The 24682-nt window shown below is 39.3% G+C and overlaps 1 protein-coding gene across 4 annotated transcripts; it reads right to left on the bottom strand.

Moving 5' to 3' along the window:
- Positions 1-801: 801 nt before the first annotated feature.
- Positions 802-22961, bottom strand: ankmy1 (ankyrin repeat and MYND domain containing 1). Of its 4 annotated transcripts, XM_028444643.1 has the most exons (19): positions 22859-22961; positions 22565-22766; positions 16826-17043; positions 16592-16738; positions 13003-13194; positions 11947-12185; positions 11649-11865; positions 11400-11561; positions 8897-9015; positions 8597-8768; positions 7683-7814; positions 7549-7614; positions 5484-5591; positions 4656-4775; positions 3158-3259; positions 2679-2829; positions 2552-2579; positions 2297-2451; positions 802-903 (listed from the first exon to the last, which is right to left on the bottom strand). In XM_028444643.1, the coding sequence occupies exons 3-19, from the start codon at positions 17015-17017 to the stop codon at positions 821-823; spliced, it is 2385 nt and encodes a 794-aa protein (XP_028300444.1). In that variant the 5' UTR covers positions 17018-17043; positions 22565-22766; positions 22859-22961; the 3' UTR covers positions 802-820. The 4 variants fall into 4 exon arrangements, with proteins under 4 accessions (XP_028300444.1, XP_028300443.1, XP_028300441.1 ...); XM_028444642.1 differs by lacking the exon at positions 22565-22766 and having other exon boundaries at positions 22859-22960; XM_028444640.1 differs by having other exon boundaries at positions 22565-22949.
- Positions 22962-24682: the final 1721 nt, after the last annotated feature.

The following is a 24682-nucleotide window of genomic DNA, read 5'->3' as shown; positions in this document are numbered from 1 at the left end:
TGTGATTTGGTGCCAGCAAAACAACCTGATCATCATCGTGAAGACCAAGGAGATGGTTGGTGGATTTTAGCAGGCGCCGTCACACTGCACCTCCACTGCTGAACATCCAGGGAAAGGAATTTGAGAGGGTCTCAACCTACAAATACCTGGGTGTCCACGATAACTATGAGCTGGACTGGAGTGTCAACACAGACGCTCTCTGTAAGAAAGGCCAGAGCAGGGGTCCTTCGGAGTAAAGGGGACACTCCTGAAGAAATTTTACGACTCTGTGGTTGCCTCTGTAATCTTCTATGTAGTGGTCTGCTGGGTTAAAGGAGTCTCTGCCCGGGACAAAAAGAGGCTGGACAAAGGGCCAGCTCTGTTCTGAGCTGCTTCTTGGACTCCATAGACACAGCGGGGGACAGGCGGATGGCAGATAAGCTGTCATCCATGCTGGACAATCCCGACACTCTGACAGCACTGCACAGCACCTTCAGTGCAGACTGTTACACCCGCACCTGTGTGAAGGAGAGATTCTGTCGCTCCTCCCTGCCTGCAGCTGTCAGAGTGAATAACCTGAACATTGGCAGCCAAACCACTGACAGTCAGCTAGTTTAGTGTGTATATGTATATATTCAGTTTTTATTGTTTTTGTATATGTATATAATTTGTTTTATTGTTTTTATTGTGCAATTTCCTTTCTTGCAATATGTCTTCCCTCTTCTATCTGTACTGTGTACAGGCTCGTGCATATATATAGTCCTATTTATCTGCTGCTGAAACTCTGTAAATTTCTTCTTTGTGGGACAAATAAGGGATATCTTATCTCATCTCATCTTTATTAGTTATAGCTGTAATTTTCTTCCAGTACGAGGGGCCTCTGGTTTGGGTGGATCCTTTGTGACACCCGCAGGACATCAGTTGCTGGATTGAAAGAAACAAAGACATAATTAAACTATTATACCAAAGAAATCAGATGCCTACATTTTTTTAAAGCATAACAACAATAACAATAATATAATAATTACTAGAATATTTGTATTTCCTGAAGAAAATGCAAGTGAGGATGCAGGTGCTTGTCCGTGTCTTTGACCACTACATTAGCATTAGCTTTGCATTATCATTAGTGTTGGGAACGTTACTTTAAAAAAGTAATTAGTTATAGTTACTCACTACTTGTTCCAAAAAGTGACTGAGTTAGTAACTGAATTACTCTATAATAAAAGTAACTCATTACCAAGGAAAGTAACTATTTGCATTACTGTTAATAAAAAAAAAAAAAGTTGCTATACGTCAAATAATTCAGATTTTTTAGATGCATGTGTCATTGTGAGGTGCTTCATTAAATTTGAGTTGTTTACAACGGATGTCGACAAAGTCTTCATTCCTGGATATAATCTATACTTCACATGTACGTTCTTGTCTTTGACCACAATTAATTTAAAGTAGTGTTTGTATCGCCACCTTAAAAATGACAACTTTTCATCAGACTGCTCCACGCTCACCATCTCTGCTGATTCATCCAATCTGCAGTGTGTGTGTGTGCGTGTGTGTGTGTGTGTGCTGGCACATGTGTAAAAACACTGGCTCTGATTGGCTACCATGAAACATGACGCCGCCTTAGCCAATCATAATCGCTCACCTTATTTCTAACCCACCTCCTCACAACAGCTGAATAAGAAGCCAGAGATGCTTTGGATAAAAGTTCATTCTATCAATACATGTAACGCACCACATTTAACGTTCAGTGATGATAACAGCGCTGTAACGGCGTAAAAAGTAATTAGGTAGATTACACCGTTACTAAAAAAAACGCAGTTACATAACGCCATTATTTTAAACACTGTTATTCCAAACACTGATTATCATTAACATAAATTTAGCATTATATAGTGTTAACATTAACCTAGCATTGGCATTCACTGCTTGAAGAAAATGCAAGTGAGGATGCAGGTACTAGCCCGTGTTGTCAAGCATTACACTAGCATTAGCTTAGCATTAGCCTAGAATTACTATTAGCCAGCATTAGCCTAGAATTAGTATTAGACTAGCATTAAGGTGGTGGTGCTGGCCCACAGCATCGAGCACTACATTAGCATTAGCTTAGTTTGCATTACTCTGGAAAGTTAGCATTAGCATTAACTAATTTTAGCATTAGCATTAACCTAGCATTAACATTGGCTAAGCTTTAGCATTAACCTAGCATTAGCAATAACTAATTATTAGTGAGCATTAGCTCATTAATAATAATAATTATAATAATATTTAGAATTATAGACTCTACTGAAAGATTTCTGTCTGGATTGCCACTCCCTACCTGACGCTCCGACACACTCCTCTTTATGGTTTTCATCCCACGCTTTGGCTTGGCAGGTCTTGGAGCAGTAGCCAACCATGCGACAGCGGACGCAGTTGATCAGCTTTACTGAGGGGGAGCGGCCACAGAAATAGCAAAAGCTATAATAAGGTTTCCTGAAAAGGGTTGACAAACACTATGCATTAAAATGACAAGAAAACATTGGATTTTGACAAAGCATGTGTAAATATTTAAAGGGAAACTGTGTGTGCGTACCTTTTCTTTCCACCGCTATCTGTTAGTCCTGGAAACAGAGACCATGTATGTCATTTGTCCATGATCACTGAACATTAAAGTTGTGATTTATTTGCCTTGATAAATACAAAGACTTGTGTTCACTGACCACTTGACGTCTGCAGTTGTTCTTTCACCTTCTGGCCAACTGCATGTTGCACCATTTGTCCCATCTTGCTGAGGAGCTGACGTTGCAGATTGACTGTTTCTCTCTCCAACGTATCCAGAGAATGGAAAGGAGTGTTGGCAATTCGCACATCCTACGTTTACAGATGTAAACACACAATAAGGTAAAACAAGCTGTTGAAGCCCAACACAGCATTATTCAGGGTTGCTGCTGACTAAAACATCTGATTGCAATTAGTCAAATGATTAAACTAAGTATGAATATAATGCAGTTTTTTTTTTATATTTACAAAAGATATATCTTTGAAAAGTACAGAAAGTAGGACTTAACAAGCCTAGGCTTCTGTGTGTATTATATTAAAATTTGCTTTTTTATTATTTTTTAGAGAATTGGTTTTTTTTTTTCATCTATTTTTAAACGTTTGAATAAATAAATAAATCTTGTCCCTGTTAGTGTGTTACCTGTTCGAATGCGTGATGACTGTAGTCCACTGTAGTTCCCATCACGTCTTCAACCATGACTGGCATCAAGATGTCAGCTCCGGCTTCAGCCAACAAATCCAGCTTTATTTGAAAAAGCAAACAAGCATTTGAGGTGCAGTAATTATCCACATACAGGCATAAACGTTTCAAGTAAAATGTGTCTGAATTACAACTCGCTTTAGACATTTGGCCACTAAATAACTATCAAAATCTGGTTGTTTACATTTTTAGTTTTGCCATCAGTGGCTACGTTTACATGAAGCTTTAATTTCTCTTTAAAGCACAATAAAAGTAAATTCCTCTTTAAACTGACCTTGTAAACACTTAATTCCTAATGCTTATTTAATTCCGAATTAAACTTAAATCCAAATTAGGTGGCTGGGTTATTCCGATTTTAATTCTGAATTGATAACTCCTCTTTTTTGTAAACACTTCATTCTACTTTAAGTTAATTCCAGTCGTTCTGCGCTTGCAAGATTTACCGTGATGACGACATAATCCAGAATGGCGGCCTGGACTCCAGCAGAGACTATTTAATAAGAGCCTTAGAATACTTGGATATAATGAAAAGAGTGGATGTACAAAAGCATAAACATGCTGACTTTCACACGGACACACACAGACTTAATAAACACACAGGTAAACGCGGTACACAGAACAGGCTTCACCGGACGGCTGCACTAGGCCCGGGAGGCGGAATAAATGCGGCCCCGTACTGCATTCACAGGCTGTAATATCATCAAATTTATCATTGTACCAGTTGTTAGAGCTACTATCTTTACCAGGGAGCAACTATTTATTCCTGGTGATTGTTTTCCGGAGTTTTACTGAGCTTTATTTAAAGGTGATTATCTCCCAAACTGAAACCATATGTAATTGTCCAGCTGCTGCTTCAACACCACAATCAAAATAAAAGTGAAAACAGTTCTCTTGTGTGGTCTTCTGTGTTATAGCCGACAATAAAAGGTTTGTTGTGTGTTTTTTCTGGTAGATGTGATATGTCACTTTCTCTCCCTGTCCAATCAGAGCCTTCCCAACCCCCAGACCTAAAGCGTAATTAAATAAAGCCGAATTAATCAGTTTTCTATGTAAACCTCAATTTGGGAATTACTATTTCCATGTAAACATGAAGCAGAACACTTTATTTCCAAATTATTTAATTAAAAAAACATCATCGTGGCAAATATTTCTCTGAATAACTGTAAATCATCTGTAGTAATGTCCGGTGGCCCCGAAGTGCAACACCTTCTGATTGTTTTTAATTTTATTTTTCACTCAATTTTAAAACAGAGCCTCATAACCTCTGATAAAAGCTAAAATTTTACAAAACCAGCAGCGTATTTTAGGCTTCTACATGTTTTCGTAAGGGTTCAACAGCAGCATCAAAAAGAATTTTTTTTTTTTTCGTCTTCACTTTTTAGGCAATTTTGTGGTGGATGTTAAGAGATGATTCTGCATGAGTATTCTCTGTTTATACCATGTTAAGTCTGCTGTAGCTGAAATGGGAGTTGAGGATGGAGAGGGCACAAATGGCGTTGCCCAACCTACCCAGGGGTAGGTTAGGATCAGCTCCTCCCTTTAAGAGAACCTTCACCGCCTAAGAATAAAGAAAAAACAAACATGTTTAAAACAAAGAAAAGAATATTTCACTTGTAAATCACAGTGTAATCTTTGCTCAATTGTGAATTTGGTTTCATATTTGAATCAAAAAGCCAAGTCCATACAGTCTGTATACCTGGTAAGTATGCGGTAATGTAATTTAAAAAGTAGGAACAATTAGTTTAAACTGGGACTTAATGGGCTTGACAAATCGTGAATAAGGTTGAACTGGCAAAAATAAGCATGAAATTCTGTGAAAAGAGGTTAAAAGTGACAATAATGGGTCAACATCTTTGACATTAAGTGGAAAAGTGGTGGAAAGGGTTTAAGTGCAGAAAATGTCTTGAAAGTGGAAAAAATGTGCAAAAAAAGCATTGAAATTTGATAGAGAATTGTCAGAAATGGGAGTAATGTAGCAAAAATGCATTAAAAGGAGGAAAAAAAATGGAAGGAAAAACTGATGAAAATAGGTTAAAGTACAGCAAGTTTGGAGTAGTTGCAGAGAAATGGTTAAAATAAGCAAAAATGGGCTCAAATTGTTAAAAACAAAAAATATTTGTTTCTTGAAGACATCTGGGGACCCCGTCACAGTGTCTCGCGACCCCAAGGTTGAGAACCCCTGCTCTAAGGGATCATTAGTGGAGGAGTCAAAGCTAAGAAACTACAAAACCAAACTTGTGTGTGAGCAGGAAGGAAGATGACGTACCAGTTCGTTTCCACTTTCTATAGCCAGGGAGAGTGGAGAGTGTCCAGCCCACAGGAGGTCTGTTCTGGCTCTGTGAGCCAGCAGCAGGGCCACCACGTCACTGGCATTCTGCAATAAAGGAAAGCATTGATCTCAACAGAACAAATTTACCAAACAATCTCACTCTAGACGTGGGAATTCATTATGATGTTGGCGTCTGTGGCTTGTTGTTGTTTCATATTCAATATCACGTGTCAAATTCAAGGACCGGGGGCCAAATCATGCCCTTTACAGCATCAAATTTGGCCCACTCGAGAAAGTAAAAATGACAGAAAAAACAGGAAACATTTTGTAAAGTTGCAGATATCTCAGCTCCTCCAAATACAAATATTCAATTGAAATCCACAATATTTGCAGAGCTCAGTTTTCCACTTTTTACATCACATGACGGCAGTCATTTGTAATCTGAAATTGCTGAAAGAACTCTACATTTTTCCAAAATCTGGCACATTTTCTTCAAAATATTGCACAAAATTTCCCCAAATTCACAAAATCAAGTTAATTTAAGTGAAGTTACTGCAGGGACTGATATACTTTATCATTTATATATCATTTATACGTGGAAGTGCAAACCAGGGCACATTAATGTTGAGTTTGCTCTTTTTCCCACAAATAAAAAATCTTTGGCCTCCTTGAGATCAATCTGCCTCGTATTTGGCCCCTGAACTAAAATTAGTTTGACACCCCTGCTCAATATAATATTTATTTGTAGTAATTTTCTCTACCGACGGTATTATTCATCAATCTCCTTTACATAGTTGTGGTGTATAATTTATTTTCATTTATATAAATCTTTACACCACATATGCCATGTCGGTGATTTTCAATGGTTGGATTATTGTTTAAATTGTGCAAATATTGTGCTATGTTTCCAAGACTGCGAACAGCATATTTAATTGATTTCAAGTAGATGATATAAATGTTTTATTGTAGTCATGGTAACAGGGATAATCAGGTGCACAGGTTAGCTTTGTTCACTAGGATTGTACATCATTGCCATGAATCTGATGATACGATTCACAATTTGCATGTCATGATATATCACAATATAACCCCATACTAAACAATACAATATACGTCACCGTATATCGTAATATCAATTACAAATGTCCCCTTTACAGTACAAAATGGTATGAAATACAATTTTATTTCTTTTAACTTGTGAGAACAAGTAAATGGTAATTAACTGTAATTCAAGAACCAATATCAAAATCAAGTGGTATGTTTATTAAACTATCAAATGACATTTTTCAAAAAAATCTAACTTTTGCTTCTACAACAGAGTCTGATTCTGTTAAAGCTGATACCCGAAATTTCTGAGAAATCTATGTTTATGTTTGATTCTTTTGAAATGCAAAAAAATACCTAACTAGTCTTTTACTATGGTCTACTGCGGTGGTCATTCATATACATTAATGTATATAAGTCCCTCCTTCGTCCTATAGACCCCATACAAATGGAAATGATCGCTCAGCCAATATGCTTCGACTCAGTGTTTTTGTGACTGTCAATCAAAATCAATGCGGAACTGTGCATGGAAACAAGGCCTTGCATCACAGCAGCAAAAGGGTAAATATAATTTTGGCTCTTACCTGACCCATAGACATATATCAATGCGACCGGATGCGACCTTGTGGATTGCTTCTGGTAGATTGCCAGAGGCAGTGGGAGGAAGTGAGGCTATTTAAGACGTTTCTTAGAAATTCCAGATAGCAGCTTTAAGTTATTAAATTCAGAAAAAAGTGCCCAGTATGTTCTATATAAATAAAGTGCAATCAACTTCCAGCTAAAATGCATTGAGGAATGAGGTAGTTTAATAAGGTCTGATGGCGCATTCACTGACACCTAGTGACCGGGAGTTTACGTGCTATGCATATGTTAGCGCAACTAAATGTTTTTTTCATTAAAAAACATGATCAAAATAATCGATTTGGACTTTTTTTGGATGAATACGATAATGGTGCTGTGAAATATCGTGATATATTGTTGAATCAAATTTTTTCCTACACCCTTAGTGGGTACTCACCTTGTAGTCAGTCTCTCTCTGGCAGGCAACGTGCAGCGCTGTTTTGCCTCCAGACTCTGTGGCTTTCTGTAAAAACACTTAATTATTTATCCAATTCAAAGACAGACTTTATATGGTTTGATTTGTGCAATTACACTTTCTCTGTCCTGTTGGTCACAGGTCAGTGCGTCTGGGTCTAGGATGGTTTGCAGCAGCATCTCTGTGATTTGGACGCCTGCGATACCTGGTAGCGCTGCAGCCACATGCAGTGGATACACACCTTTCCTCTGGAAAATACAAGTGAATTTTAATGATTGGAGATTATATTCAAGGGAGTCAATTACATTTTTCAGTTACGATTACGTTTTCAATTAACCGTGTTCAATTACAACTCAATTACAATTACAGTGACCAGCATTTTCTCCAATTACAATATTTTTTTATCCTCAGAAAGTCAATTACAATTTTGTTTTCAATCACTAACGTTCAATTACAATTAATCACAATTACTAAGCCTGAAATAAATAACCTAATAGTGTTAGCTTTTTGTGAGCATCTCTTAAGATAACGGGTCTTAAACAAGCTGTAAAATACACAAACAAATATCTATCATCTGACCTATCTCTTGGTTACCTTGTTAGGCTTCCTAATCAATGCAAATATAGGTTTTAATATTTGTGGCGTGGACTTCCGAGCCTTTTTTGTGTCAGTATAGCCCTCAATTTAATTTTTTCAGTAAATTGTGGGAAAGCTTGATATGAAACATATTTTAATAATTGTTAACTACATATGCGTAGAACTGTACATAGAACAGTAACATGGTTCCCCAGTTTTGTGTTAAATTATAAATGACAATTTTTATAGAATTTTCATGGCAATTACAATTACAAAGTCAATTATCTGAACTCAATTACAATTTAATTACGATTACGACAGAAACTGATTTTTTAAAATTACAATTGTGTTTATAAATGTGATTCTAATTAATTATTATTTACGCAATTATAATTGACCTAAACCCTGAAGCTGAGTGATGCTCCTTTGGCTTTTGTTAAATGTAAACTTGTACCTCAGGTGGAAGAGGGATGTCAGTGCGAGCTCCGCAGAGCAGCAGCTTCTTCACTACTTCAGTGTCAGCAGCCATCACGGCCAAGAAGAGGACAGGCATGGGGACACAGGCCTTGTTGGGGTCCGCGCCTCGCTCCAATAACAGCATCATTGTGGCCAAGCGAGCACGGTGCCTGGTGAGACAAGAAACTTTTGGAATTACATGTAAAACTAAAACAAATGATGATACCAGTGTGTCAGAGAATGTTTGAAGTGACTCAATTCTTGTGGAAGAAGGCTTGAGTATTTGTATTTATCTTACTGGTCGGAGAAATGGGTCTTGCTGGTGTGAATTGCGTTGCCGCTCTCAGGTCGATCAGTAGAGACGTTAACTTGACTGAGCTGTTGACTGCTCCTATTTGAAGACGGGCACTCCAACTTCTGTTTACGACAATGTAACATTCTAAAGTTAGACTCAATAATTCCTCTGTATTTATAGTGAAGACAAGCAAAGGGCAACTAAAATCAGTCTTTATGAAATGGCATTATGCTTCCACTTATCCAAAAGAGGCACACAAAATAACTTACTGATGATGGGAACAAAGAAAAACAAACAAATAAAGACAGAATAAATAGATAATTTTACTTCGTTTTTTTTAATACAATTATCTAGGGATGTAACGATTCACTCAACTCCCGATACGATTCGATTCACGATACTGGGTTCACGATACGATTCTCTCACGATTTATTTTACAAAATGGGACTGTAGACAAATTTTTTTTTTTGGGAAAAAAACTAGAAAACACGGTACTATTTTCTTTTTATTTTTCATTGTCAAAAGAATTCCTTGATAAATTATTCAAAACAATGCAATTTAACTAAAAATAAATCTTGAATGAAATAAATAAAGGAATAATACAAATGAAAATGAAGCCTATTAATTTAAATTTTGGTTCTATAATAAACAATGCAAAACTGCATAATAGTTCTTTTTCTTTTTAAAAGTGCAACTGAAAATGTATTTTGTGCCTTAACAATTAGACTTTAAAAAAAACAAAAAAAATGTGATTGCAATGATTTACGTCATATTTGTTTGGACCAGCAGAGGGCGCTGGTAATACAGTGGTCGGTTGGCATGCAGATATCTTGCAGTGAAGAAGAGAAGCTATGCTAGCAGACAGAGCTAATAGAAAAACGTGACTTTTACAGATATTCAAGTAATATTACAGATATTCTTTTGGTGCTAAAGGGGTAATGAATCATTTATTAACATATTTAAGAGTAGAAGGCGGCCAGAAAGAAAGTATTAGCAGACTCCACCCGCCGCCTACACTTGTGGATAGCGCCCTCTGCTGGTTAAAAAAGGTACTGGGATTCAATTTTCAGAAAATCGATATCAACCGTGATACCAATGAATCGATTTTTAACTGCCTTACGATTAATCGTTACATCCCTACAATTATCACATTTTCAATTAGCAGACACATTCATCCAAAGCGACGTACAACACGAGCAGTTAGGGTTAATAAAGCTGCAGTTTGTATGTTTTTTTGGCATCTTTTGGTCAAAAATCCATAATCATCTTGGAGCATATTGTAATCCAAAGTGTTCTGAGTGGACAGTGAATATATCCATCCATCCATTTTCATACCCGCTTATTCCCGTTTAACAGGGTCGCGGGGGTCTGCCGGTGCCAATCTCCGGCTCTCATAGGGCGCTGGGCGGGGGTACACCCTGGACAGGGCGCCAGTCCATCACAGGGCAAACAGTGAATATAATCTCCTTTATAATTTAGTGACAGCGTGACGCTCCTGGAATCTGGATGTCAGCCAATCAGAGATCTTTCTAAAAGTTCCATGAGATGTTTTGGGCATTTTTATTGGCTGCTCGACTGAAGTCAGGCGCGTTCAGGGACCATTGGTAGTAAAAGTGCATTTGTGGATATTCCAGCATAAGTCCGCATAACAGCGTAAGGGACAACAGTTACACAGCAAATCAAGCGGAAAATGACAGAACGACGTGGAGAAGCAACAGAATAAAGTCACAAACGCTGAGGAGGAACAGATTGTTTTTCACTTTGCATCCTCACAGACCTCCGTGACTGCTGACGAGCTGACAGCAGCAGCTGCTGCTCAGGACAGTAACTACAGTGATACGCATCAGTGGGGCTTCAGGAAGGGCTGGGAGGGCGGCACGCCCCCGGCCTGGGCCCCAGAGGGGCCTAGTTTGGAGGGCCTCTACCACGGCTTAGGGGAACTGGAGAAGACGGGCCCTCCCATGACTTGTGGCCAGAGGTGCCCAGAGTATGGGCAGTCTGTTTAAAGGGCCCATGTTAAGTTAAATCAACTTTTCTTGCTTTAAACATCATAAAGTGCTATATGGGCTTCATACACATGCCCAAAGTGTTTTTTTCATTGATTCCCTCAATCGTTAGTTAGAGGATGATTTGCTCTTTTCTTACTGCAGGGGAGCCCAAACACCTCGCTTCAATTTGATGACGCGTTCCCACTTTGACGACAAATTTGACACAGCACTGAGCTGGAGAAGCCGTGCCTCCAGGAAGCTCTCTGCCGTGATTGACATGTAAACAGACACGAAACAGAAAAGTGTTTTCGGACGAAAATGGCCCAAAAGTGCATTTTCGGTTTTCAGCCGAAAATTTTTGGTGGCTGGAATTTTGGTGTATCCCTACTAAAAACTAACAAAAACTATAGCTAAATTAATAAATAAAAGTACAGAGTTGTGACAGTAGTATCATGATGTCACACAGTGTAAGTTTGCCCTGGGTGACACTAAGTGTGGAGCTTAGATCATACACTTACGGAAGGTTCAGCAGCTGTTCCAATCAATGTGGTGTGCAGACAGTGGAAAGGATAGTAGAGGACATGACACACAGCCAGGGCAGACATGCCTTCATAGTTCAGCTCGTCAATACCAACGCCCCTGTCCAACAACAGACGGATCACACTGTTTTGGCAGCTGACCTGAGGAGCAGTAAAGAGACAGAACAGTTGCTTAGGTAAAAAGCCAAAGGTGAAAAACGTGTCATAGCTAAAGTAACATGGCTTTACTGTAGCAGCGATCAGAGCAGTGTGTCCCGATGAATCTGCCACCGCGGGGTAAACCAAACCCTTCCGAATTTCCTGTGAGACTGCATTCCGGTCCCCTCGGGAGGCGAGCTGGATGAAGTGCTCAGAGATGCCTTCCAAAAGGCCTTTAGGACCAAAACTCTCTCTGTTGAATGAGATGATGGCAGCCACATCCCAGTCCAGGTTATTAGCTAGCAGTCTGATATGTAAAGACAAAAGCAGGCACTTATTAATTACCTGTGGATGTGTGAAACTTCATGGGTTTTAATGTGCATCTGACCTGTGTTTGTAAATATGAGCTTGCATACGGGGCTGTAATGGCAGATCTGAAAGTGGGTCCCTCTTAAAACCTTTGTATTGAAATACATCCGGTTCCCATTGATCTCCGAAAAATTGCTGATCCAGCTCTTTTCTCCGGCCTGGAGGGAGTGGCAAAAAGTCTCCGTTTGTTGAGTAACTCTCCATGTAGGGGGGGTAGATAAAGCTCTCATCTGATGGCAGATCTTGATCTGAATGGATCTGTTAGAAATAATGGCACCATAAGAATGTGATTAATCTTTATATTAGCACTCAAACTTTAGAAATGTCCTTGCATCATTCTTTGAACTGTATGAATGAAACTGAGGCTGAAAACTAAGATAAAAAAATATTGATTTTAAGTGATATGATCCATGATGTGTGTAAAGACTTTCTTGAGTGATGCTCAGGTTTATTCAGTTATTCATTAAAGAAGTTTAACTTATTTCACTACCTTTACAACATGGGAGAAAAAAGTTAAAGCTCCAGTATATGGAAGGGTTGTTTAGTATGGAGAATTCATCACTTTATGCTGTGGCCGGAACGTGAAGAATTTTATGAAACATTCTATATAACGAATGTTTCACTGAATTGAAGAAGTTTCTGATACTTTACATATATGTAGATTTGAATAGGTTATTGCTCAGCTAAACCATGGTTGGGAAATTTATGTAAAATATTTTATGTGGGATTTTAAGTCAATTTAGGGGATTTTCTGTTGTGCAAATGCATATATATATATATATATATATATATATATATATATATATATATATATATATATATATATATATACATATACTGTATAAATATTCAAAGGCAAACAACTTACTATTCTATGGCAAAACAAAGCAGCAAACTCTTCTTTAGAAAAAAATTAAAATGGTTATGATCTTTTATATTAATTGCATTACCCCACCCCCCTAGAATACACATTTCCAAAGCTGGAGTGGTTTCTTATATCATGAATATTCAACACCAATATTGCACACTAGTTAAAGCGTGTTTACGTTTAGGTGAGGGAGTGCCGTGTGTATACCTGAGGGGGGATGTATGTGGTGGAAGTTGGTTTCAAGAAAGAAGCATATTCAGGAAAACTCTTTAGGCTGAAGGAGTCTTTTACGGAGGTGCAGAGTTGGATCAGGTGATCCCCGACCCAAAGACCCACGTCCTCAGCGCCACCTGGATACCTGAGCACACCGGGACCAAACCACTGGTCACTGTACAAACCCTATGAGAACAAAAGGGATGGATTTGTTTACTGCTGTAGAAGAAATTCTACAAACATTTGGCCACATGTGTCAAACCCAAGGCCCGGGGACCAAATTTGGCCTTCAAAAGGTCCCAATTTGGCCCGCAGGAGAAAGTATAAAATAACAACTGATTAACTTTTTTAAATATCTCAGTATTTCCAAATACACAAATTCAATGAAACTGCAAATTGTTTCCATTGCTCACAGTTTTTCCATGCCTATATCACATGATGGCAGTCATTTTTCATTAAATTAAATTAAATTAAAATTCATTTAAATTGGGCTTTAAGCCTTTATTCGTCATGTATATATGTTGTTACGCATATATACTGAAATTTGTCCTCTGCAATATAACCCATCCCTGGGGAGCAGTCGGCAGCCATTTTGATTACAAGGCCAGCGTCCTTAACCACTAGGCCACTTCAAATTGTTTTAAGTACTCTCAGTTTTTCCAAAATCCTACAATTTTCCTCATATTAAATAAATATTAATCACAGAATCAAGGAAATTTAAGATCCTGCAGGGACTGAAATCTGTTACTTATTATTTGGATATTGTTAGTGCCTTAAATTGCTAATTTTCCCGCCTACAATCTGTAGCATACATCAGATTAATCTAGTCCGTATTTGGCCCCTGAAATAAAATGAGTTTGACATCCCTGGTCTAGGCAAAACAAATAGAATCAGATTATATAAAAGGAAACTGCGTGCCTCTGTAAAAAATAACTACATACAGTAAATAGCATTCTCAGAGAGAAGGCAAAGCAAGTTAAATGTATTTGAATAGCTCATTTCATACACAAGGCAATTCAATGTGCTTTACATGATTAAAAAGTGAAACAGAAAACATCTAGCTGTTTAAATATCAATAAGAACAATAAAATCAGCACAAAAAACACTTAAAATCAGCAGTAAAAATGTTAAATCAACAATAAAATGATTAAAAATCTCCCTCTCAATCATATGCAGTAAAGAAAGAGTGCCCAATTTATTAATTCCAGCTGAGTTAGCCGACCCTACATGGGGTCCCGATCCCAAGGTTGAAAAACACTGATTTAGATGAAAATATGACTGAAGTTTTACTGTTGAAAGATAAACCATACATATAAGAACAAATAAAATTAAAGCCGCGAGCGGCGTCATAGGGTCCGATGAAGCGGCCGGGGGCGGTAACCCACGGTCACGTATACCACTGTTGGGGATTTGGGAATTGGTCTGGAGTTATAAGCGTTTTCGTATAACGGCGTAGTTATGGCGAAGGATTTTCCTGTGTCATGATAGGCCCCTCCCACTATTCACAGCCTGCTCTATTTGCCATAGCAATGTGCTTCCATCTAATAAGATTCATCCTACAGTGTTTTGAAGTCAACACGACATGTCGTCTTGCCGCTAGAGCTGCTGGCGTAGGACGGCCCAAGAAGCGGCGCCCTCTGAGAGCGCAAGGCATTGTGGGTGTTTTTGGTCATCGAGCGTTGTTTATGGATGGACAATCATCGTGTGTATCAAATATGAAGCAGTTTGAACTTTGCATTGGAGCGGTATAAGCATTTTCCTATTACAGCGTGTTGATGGCGAAGAATTTTCCAGTGACATTTTAGGCCCCTCCCACTGACCACAGTCTGTTGTTTCTTCAATAGGAATTTGCTCCCCTCTGTGTAGGTTCATCCTAGTGTTTTGAAGTCAACACGACATATCGTCTGTCCGCTACAGCTGCTCGTGTAGGACGACCACAGAAGCGGCGCCCTCTGAGAACGCAAGGCATTGTGGGTAAATTGGTTATCGTTTGTTGTTTAGCTCTGGACAGTGATCGTGTGTGTCAAATATGAAGCAGTTTGAACTTTGCACTCTAGAGTTATAAGCGTTTTCGTATAACGGCGTAGTTATGGCGAGGGATTTTCGTGTGTCATTATAGGCCCCTCCCACTGGCCATGATGGGTAATTTGGTCATCGAGCGTTGTTTATGGATGGACAATCATCGTGTGTATCAAATATGAAGCAGTTTGAACTTTGCATTGAAGCGTTATAAGCATTTTCCTATTATAGCGTGCTGATGGCGAAGGATTCTCCCGTGTCATTATAGGCCCCTCCCACTGATCACAGCCTGTTTTTTCTTCCATAGCAATTTGCTCCCCTCTGTGTAGGTTCATCCTACAGTGTTTTGAAGTCAACTCGACATATCGTCTGTCCGCTACAGCTGCTCGTGTTGGACGACCACAGAAGCGGCGCCCTCTGAGAACGCAAGGCATTATGGGTAAATTGGTTCTCGAGTTTTGTTTATGGCTGTACGGTCATCATGTGTATCAAATATGAAGCAGTTTGAACTTTGCATTCTAGAGTTATAAGCTTTTTCCTAGAACGGCGTCCTGTAAATGCTAACCGTGTACATGACCTTAAATGACACCGGTCGAAAACACAAGGCATGATGGGAAATGTTTCAAAGCAGTCATGACCAAGCTTGGGCACATGTCCTTTGTGTGAAATTTGAAGCTGATGGAAGTTTGTGTGTCAGAGTTATGGAGATTTGGAATTTTTTGCGTGCTAACGAAAATTAGCATTGCATTTTTGTGGCGGCGCCACGACCAAACCGTGACAGATACGAAAATTCTTTCGATAACTTTTCATCTTCAATGGGTCCTATGTGGTGTTGCCAAGTTTTAAGCGAATCGGATGAATCCCCTCAGACTAGTTCGCGCAGATGCGTTTCGAGGGCGAAACGCCATTTTTGACCTTTGACCCAAGATGGCCGACTTCCTGTTTGGTTTTGGGCGGGGTCACAATGTAACTTTTTGCTCATTCTGGGGCGAAGACTACATGTGGCGATTTTCGTGCAAATCGGTCAGACCTGGCGGTCGTGTGGTTCCATCGTTTGTTTTGGCGGCGAAAACGCGTGCGTTTTCTGTCCGTTTTTTTTCACGCCACCAAATTATCAAATTTTTCGCCAGGCCTGAGGTGCGTGCAAATTTCGTTGAGTTTTCGGGCATTTTTAGGGGGTCGAATTAGCGATGGGGGGGGTATAATAATAGGAAATAAAAGCGAAAACAATAGGTTCCTCTGTCCCATTCTGGGACATCGGACCCTAATTATTACTGATAATAGGTATATTTCTATGGATGTTCTGATACAACTTTTTCATGATACCGACATTGCAGCCTTGTATAACGGCTGAAACCAATATTGATCCAATATTAGCATGAATCATACATACTTTTTGAAAAATACATAATATCTACAGTATTATACAATTGAATAAAATAAAATAAAAAATGAATTGGGGGAGAAAAAAAAAATGGAATTTGAATCCAATATTAATTTTCAGGCTATTATCGGACTGATATCCGATATTAACATCGAATCGAGACACCCCTATATATTTCACCTGGAAAATGGCTCCATCGGGAAACTCATGTCGTCCATATCCCTCTCTTCTGTTCAGGTAAAACTTTCCTGTAAACTTATGGCCGTTTGGCCAGTAGTAAGAGCCATCTCCATGCCTGTAGTCCTTGTAGAAAGAGCCTTCATAGTACTGCATAAAAAAAAAAAAAAACCTTTCAAGCATCTCGTTAATCTGAAGAAGAAGAAACCATTGTATCTGGTATAATTATTGTGTTACCTGCCCATTTTTCCAGGTGAACCGTCCCTTTCCGTGATGCAAGCCATTCACAAACTCGCCCTCGTACTTGGATCCATCGTCGGTATATTCCTCAACCCTGAATCCATCACGTCTCTCTCCCACGCCGGCATCAATCGTTTCCCAGGCGAAGCTGCGTCTCTGTTCCGCACCTTGGCGAGGCTTTGACAGCATTTTAACCAGGTTGCTTCCGTTTTATTCTAAGTTTAACATAGTCCACGAAAAGAAGTCGCATGAATAACATTGTAGTTTCCAGAAATTTGCCGTAGACTCAGAGACGTAAAAACCTCAAAGGCTCCCTCATCTCAGAGTATGAACATAACCTGAATCCTGGAACCTCCCTCTGGTCAGGCATTGTTCCTTTTATCTATTGAGAAGAACTCCATTGGACACTTACTTAGAACCTTGATGTCATCCAAAAGGCTTTAGAGTGTATGGAAGTCGCCATATTGGAGGTACTCAGCAGGTAACCAAAGCAGATGGTCAAATGAAAGGAAATGGTGAATTATTGCCGTGTTTTTGGCTGTACTAATAGTACCGTGAAAAACATTTGGAGACTTATAGACTGACAAAGGTTATAAAAACTCAGGGAGAACAATGTCAAAAGTTAGCCGAGGAAAGATGGTTAGCGAAGCTAAAGAAGGATCTATGAGGCAAAAACCTAGACAACATCTGAATTTGTTCAGTCCATTTCTTGTCAGGGAAGTGAACTGTTGATAGCAGCGGCTCTTAACTAATTTTCTGGTGTGATGATAATAATGTAATTCACATCAAGCTACTACATGTGGCATTATTGACTTATTAGGGTGCCAAGACCGCGGGGCCAGGGAACCGTTCCTAGGACCAGCGGTGCTAGGAACCCTATTGTAATCGTTCCGATTATTATTGTTACCTTTTATAGTTCCGTTGGTAAAAGTGGTACTGCAGAATAAACCGTGCAAGGTAGGGAGGTGCCATTTGGTGGGTGGGTCCAAAACCCCCAGGGGACCTTGGATGCAAAAATTCACATATCTCCGCCAGCAGGTGGCGCTATAACAAAGGTCAACGCGTTTTGGCCAATAACTCCCACACCGTTTGTTGCAAATTTAAAACCTTCATATCCACAGATTCCTTGAATAGCACTGAATTACCTGGGCTAGGCCACGCCCATTTACGCCTCAACTTTTCTCGGAGCAAAATCGCAAAAACTGGAAAACCTACTTTTTCAAAATCCTCCTTGGGGTTTTGTCCAATCAGTGTGAAACTTGGCACGTAGAGTCTTCAGTTGGATGTGATATACAGTTATCAAAATGAGTTTGTTCGGGTAAATTATGCACAAATTATTACCGAGTAAAATTTTCTAGCTAGCAATAAAAATGCGAACTGGCACATATCTCGGTCAAAATAAATGCTAACAACACCAAGTTCCTTAGTTGGCATATGACTGTGAAGAAATGCGCCAAATTTGAATGATGTAGGCCACTAGGGGGCGCTACAAATAACGAATATTTATATCTCTTAAATGGCACGACCAATTTTTACCAAATTTGGAGGGTATGATCTTGGGTCCCTCCTGAGGCGATATCTCAAAGTTATTCGCAATTGGTCAAAGTGGGCGTGGCTAATGACATAATAACACATAAATAAACAAACTTTTATTTCTGCTGAATTGTTATGTTGAGGGCAGTGAATTTTACAGGGTAGATATAGAAGATCACACAGATCACCCATACCAAAAATTGTGCCACTAGGTGGTGCTATAATTGCAAAAACATTTTGGCAGACTTCATATCCACCTGTTCACAGCAAATGGCACGTTGGCCTGTGTCCTGACTCTCGCCCCGAGCCCGTCATTCTTCGTGACGTACTTCCACAGGCTCCGCGAAACCTGGGGGCCGAGTCGCGCGGGAAGGCCTGGCCCCCTTTCATAACTGCTTGCAGTTCTAGTTATAATTACTTTTAATGGCCTGCTACAGTAGCAACACCATTCTTAAATTTTAGAGCAAAAATGTGCTGTATTTCTCATTGTATTCCAGGAAAAAATGGCTGACCTTTTATTAAAAGGATGACCTAGATTGGGTTACTGTTAAAACCAGATAGTTGATGATATCAGGATATGCAATAAATGGAAATCTCTCCGTCATCCAAGACGAGGGAGCCAACTTGTATAGATCTGCACCACCAATAAACCGTAACTTTTCCCCATGGGTGCTCTCTTCGCGGGGTCTCTCCAAGTGGTGTTGGCCTTGCAGGGCGTGGGGGTACCTCTCCCCTTCGGGTGTGGCTTGGTGCTGGCCTCGTCTCCTGGTAGTCTATGGGGCGGTCACCGCAATGTGTGGGTCCGGGGTCCCCTGCCGCGCTGGTGTGAGGGGTGGGCACCCTGGAGAGGTGCTGGCATCTGTAACGGGGTTGGGTGGCCCTTTGGGATGATGCCTTTTGTTGGGGGGTGGCGCTCGGTGTTCCGGTGGTTGCGGGCACTGTGGTTTGCCTGGTGAATCTGTCTTGCTATCTGCAGGCCGATGGGTGGGTTCGGCTGCCCTTGGCTGGCGGCTGCTATACCGCACCAGGTGTGTGCCGTTGGTGTGCCACCCTCTCGCTGTGGCGGCCGTCGGTCGGTAGCGCGCTGGTATGGGGCGTCCCCCTGTTGCTTGTGCTGTCTGGTGGGCAGCAAGGCCTGGGATGCTGTCCTTGCACTGTCTGGGGCTGTGTGGTCCCTGTTTGGGCGTTAGCCTGCAGGGTCTGTGGCTCTGCCGCCTTGGGGCTGTGCATGCCGCATATCGATATGACGGTATGACTGGAGCCCTTGGGGGGTCCTGACTTTGACAATAACTAAGGATTATCATGCGGGCAACATCAATGAAGGGTGATCTGGGGCGCTCTGGGGGGCTCGGCCGGTAAGGCGACTTCCTTGGTGCCCCAGGCGGTTGGGGATGTGGCCATCGTCTTTGAGCGAGCTGCTGCCAGTTCTGCTTCTGTTTCGGTTCCTTCTGGTCTGGGGTGCAGTCTCTGGTGACTCTGGGCCCACCGGCGGGCGCCCACTGGCTGCCCCGTCCAATCAGAACTCTTCCCAACCCCCAGACCCAAAGCAGAATTGAATAAAGCCGAATAAACCGGTTTACCATGTAAACCTCAATTTGGAATTACTATTTCCCATGTAAACACGAAGCAGAACACTTTAACTCCAAATAACTAACTAATAACTAATTCTGAATTAAAAAACAAATAACCGTGGCCAGTGTTGGACTGCTGAGAGGCCCCTCTGCATAGCAACAGGATGTGCGCTTACGTCAAATAAATACAACCAATGAATATTTGCGAGCAACAGTGGGAATTGTCGGTCCATATTTAAAGGGCAGTGACGTAATTTTTCTTAATTAGACAAAGACAAAAACTTAAGAGGTGGGTCTTTATTCAATATTCATATTAATCATTATTTAAAAATGATAAAATATGGTTAAAACCGATTGTAATAACGTAATTCTTGTAGCTTTTAACTTATTGGAAGGACATAATATTATTCACTGCCTGTTCAATAAGTATTCACTGGCACATCTTACTTTTGGACTGGACCTAAAGAACCTGAAATAGTTTTGGATATCAGCTTATTTATAGTAGATTTAGTTACAGTTAGTTTGATGTTTATTTCCAATTTTGTCATTATTTGGCTCTTAAACTGAGAGCTTTTTAGTTTGCTGGTGACCCTCTGCTCCTCTGTAACATCAGTGGGGATGGGCTGGGGGTCAATGGCTGATTTCATCTAGACTAGTGTGGAGGTAGATTTGTCTTTACTATTCAATGAAGAAAAAAAAACAACTTTTTAATCAAAAATAAATATTTTCAATCAAAGAAAGTGTGTTCAAATGAAAAAAATAAAAAAATATTTGAGACTCAAATAATTGCATTTGAATAATATTTTTATTTGATTGAAATTGTTTTGTTTTTTTTTTTCTTGGAAAAATAGGATAATGATAATTAAAAAAAAAAAAAAAGTTGAAAATCTAAGAACTTTAAATTGCGTTTATGAACATATTTTATAAAATAAGTCAAAATATACACTATTAAAATAGCAATAAATACATGACAATTCAATTAAAAATAATATATATATTTAAACATAATAATAAGTTTTTTATTTTATTTTCTACAACTGATGCAGTCATTCAGTTCTTTTAATCGGTGTCCTTTGTCTCCTACTAGAACGGCACTCAATGAACTGTTGAAAAAACAGAGCAGCAGTCACCCTTACCAGCGGGTTCCTGTCCTCTTTGTGAATGTGCTCATGGGAAAAGAGTAAGATAAAATATTGTCCTGGAGAGAAAAGAGGAACAATATTGTCCCTCTCAACAGAAAAGCAATTTGCTCATAGTTTTTAACTGTCAGTTTTGCTCAAATAACTGTATCCTATAATTTCTCAAATATAAATCTAGTTCAAATAAAATGCAGTATAAAAATATCTGAGGTGGCACACTTGTCACTTTGTGCACTAATCCTTGCTACTCTGTATTAGTAACACACTTAAATAAACATTATCAAATACTAATTCTATACAGAAAATGTCCCTGGGGTCGATGGACATTTGTGATATCAATATGGAGTCACCACTCAGAAAAGATTGGGAACCTCTGGGTTAGTGTGAAGAAAAAAAAATAATTATATAATAATGCAAAAATACCAGTATAGTTTCCGGGCGAAAAAAAAGTGTACGTAACTTATACAAACATGGTTTGTACCCAGGGCCCAAAAAGTGGTTCTACGCCCCTGCCTGGTGCTAAATCACTTGCAGACGACCTGGGGGGTATGTCATCAAAGTGTTCTTAGTAGAGCCAGTATGGAATCAGAACAGTATCATAATGAATGAACTCTTGCAGGGTTTTTCACATATGCACATGCTTTGTTTTGCAGTTGTATTTCAAATTCACAAATGCACACGATCTGTTTTGCAAATATATATTTTATGCAAACTTGTAATATAAATTCTGAAATGCACACGCTCTACTTCACAAACATTATTTTGAGGCACACTTGTAATATAAATCCACAGATAAGGCAAATTGGTGAATGTGCATTTACAAACTGCTTCTGTGCTGTGAAACGTGTATTTGTGAGAGAAATGTGTGTGGTTAATTATGAGACTGCCCTGACGTCACGGGTCAACAAACGTCACCAATGGCTGATAAAACTGATTGACAGATTCATCAGCCAATCAGGTGCGTTTGCTTTCAGCTAATTCTTCTTACATTTTCTCCACACTTTTAAACCAATTGCAGAGCTACTGATATGTGCGCATGCGCAGTGTTCAGACAAGAGTGTGGAGAAATCTGTATAATGTAGTACAATCTGTTTAATGTGACAAAGCAATAAAACAATGAACATGTATGTGAACTGTCTCATAAAAATAAAAATGTTCTACGAGCATGAATCAGTTTTGCTACAGACGTCTCACAAAATGTGTTGCAAAACTCAAGCAGCGCCGATTCACACGAGAAAAGTAGTTTGTGCATCTGTAGCGGTAGACTGGAGAAGTTGTAACCGGAGAGTTGTGGTTGTAAACGATCATTTATGTAAGTAATTAAAAACGTGAATAAATGTTGGATTACAAGTTTGCAGCTGTAACTTTATGTGTAAATATGTCTCTAAATTTTGTTCCATAATTTGTGACATTAAATTTATTTCACGTGTGGATTTTTTATACACAATCTCACATCACATTCCACAAGCTCTCACATTTTGCAACATATCTACCTTCATAGTCTGCGCCAAGGGCCTTGGTTACCATAGTAACTGTGTTGTGTTACTATGGTGACCAATGTGTTTTCTCATTGATGAAACCGCTGTTCCAGTGAGAACCCGGCTTGAGACCCGGTCTGTCTGTCAGTAACAGAGCCCTGTTCTGTCTGTCTGTCTGTCTGTCAATCTGCCTCGTGTCACTTTAACACTGGGAAAGCTGAAAAACACAATCAGTGATTTCTTCTTCGTGTGCTCGAAACTCCATTAGCTGTGTGTGCGTGTGCGTGTGCGTGTGCGTGCGCGTGCTACCTCATGCTCCGCTCGCTCTGCCATACCGCGTGTAGCACATGGACCACACAGTGCGGATTGTTTACATCTTCAGTCTCCTTTTCTTCTTGAGTTTATTGGTTGGCCATCAAAGGAATTGTGCATTTGCGCCACCTGCTGCTAAGGAGTGTGGACCAACACTACTTTATAACTTAGGAAAATAAATAAATCCTCTCTATCAACTTTGTCTACCTAAGATACTGAAATAAACTCTTATTCCATTTATTTTCTGACTCTTTATGTAAAATATCAATTATATCCAGATGCATCTTTTCTCTGAGAATATAAATGAACTGTCCTCTTTCTGCTTCAAACCTCTTACACTGAACCCATTGCTTTTCCCATCTCTCCTTCAGTCTCCTTTTCACTCTGCCCTTCACCTCCATTCCAATGTAACCTACTGTCATGTCTACCTGACTGTGGTTTGTGGCCTTCTTTGCTTCCTTATCTGCATGCTCATCACCTCTAACCCCTATATGTGCTGGTACCCACAAAAATATAACTGTAATTCCCATCATTTGAATTCTATACAATGTTTGTTCTATTTGTAATAAAATATCTGGTCGGCTGTCTGATTGGCTGTTCTGTAAACTAATAAGAGATTAACTGGAATCTGAGCAAATCACTGATGTTAATGGTCTTGTTTCCTCTATTCACTGTGTTGCTAATAATAATTGGCTGTGTACTGGGACGCATCTGTGTAGATTTTAACATAATTATAGAAAACATCAATATATTCCTGTACAATATATGGACTGAGTTCAAATGATATGTCTTTGTTTTTCTTTTCCAACAGTGTGAGATCTACAGTGGCTTCAGGTAAAAGCCAAGGTTGTATTGTAGGTAGTGGTATAGTTGGAGAAATGTTCACAGTATCTCTTTGAAGTTCTGCAGCTTGTTGTTTTATGATCCACCCAAAACTCTTTGTTTCTTTTTCCCAGCATGGTTGTAAAGTGTTTTGCGTCCCTGTAACTTACCACAGTATACGGCTGTATTCTTCTCATTCCAAACGGCGTCTCTCCCATTTCCACCTGTAGAGCAGCTATTGGTGTTGTTTTAAATACACCTGTACATAACCGCAATACCTGATGCTGGATATTGTCCAATTTCCTCATATTGGTGTCTGCCACTGAGCCAAACACCACGCACCCATAATCCAATACCAATTGTACTAGTCTAGTGTATATGGCTTTTCTAGCCTTTCTATCTGCTCCCCACTCTCTCCCAACAAGACATCTCATGACATTTAAAATGTTCTTACACTTTTCAACAATCTTTTGAATGTGTTACACCCACGTTATTCTTTCATCGAACCATACTCCGAAAAAGTATTTCACTCTCTCTAGCTCTTGATTATGCAATTTTATTTTCAGATCACTTCCTACCCAGATGGCAAAAGGCATTAATTCAACTTTGGATTTTGGTCAAATTGGTTATTTTTGGTTGAGGTTGAAAAAGCTAAGATGATTCAATATTTAATTACAGTTACCATTTCAACAATTGAAAAACTGTTGTTGAATTAATTTAGTATGGATGTTACATTTTCAATGTTGAATTTGCTACATTGATTTGACATGGTTTCAATGTGGGGTGCTGATATTAGTATAAAAAATGTTATTATTATTATTATTATTATTACTTAAATGGCCTAGAAGGCCTGAAAACGACACAGAGACAAACGGATGACAGATTCTGAAACTTTGACTAACTAGGTACAACTGATTATTATTATTATTATTATTATTATTATTATTATTATTATTATTATTATTATTATTATTATTATTATTATTTATATTGTGCATT

The sequence above is a fragment of the Gouania willdenowi genome, chromosome 4, assembly GCF_900634775.1.
Source record: "Gouania willdenowi chromosome 4, fGouWil2.1, whole genome shotgun sequence".
NCBI lineage: Eukaryota > Metazoa > Chordata > Actinopteri > Blenniiformes > Gobiesocidae > Gouania > Gouania willdenowi.
This window is presented reverse-complemented; position numbering and strand designations above follow the sequence as displayed.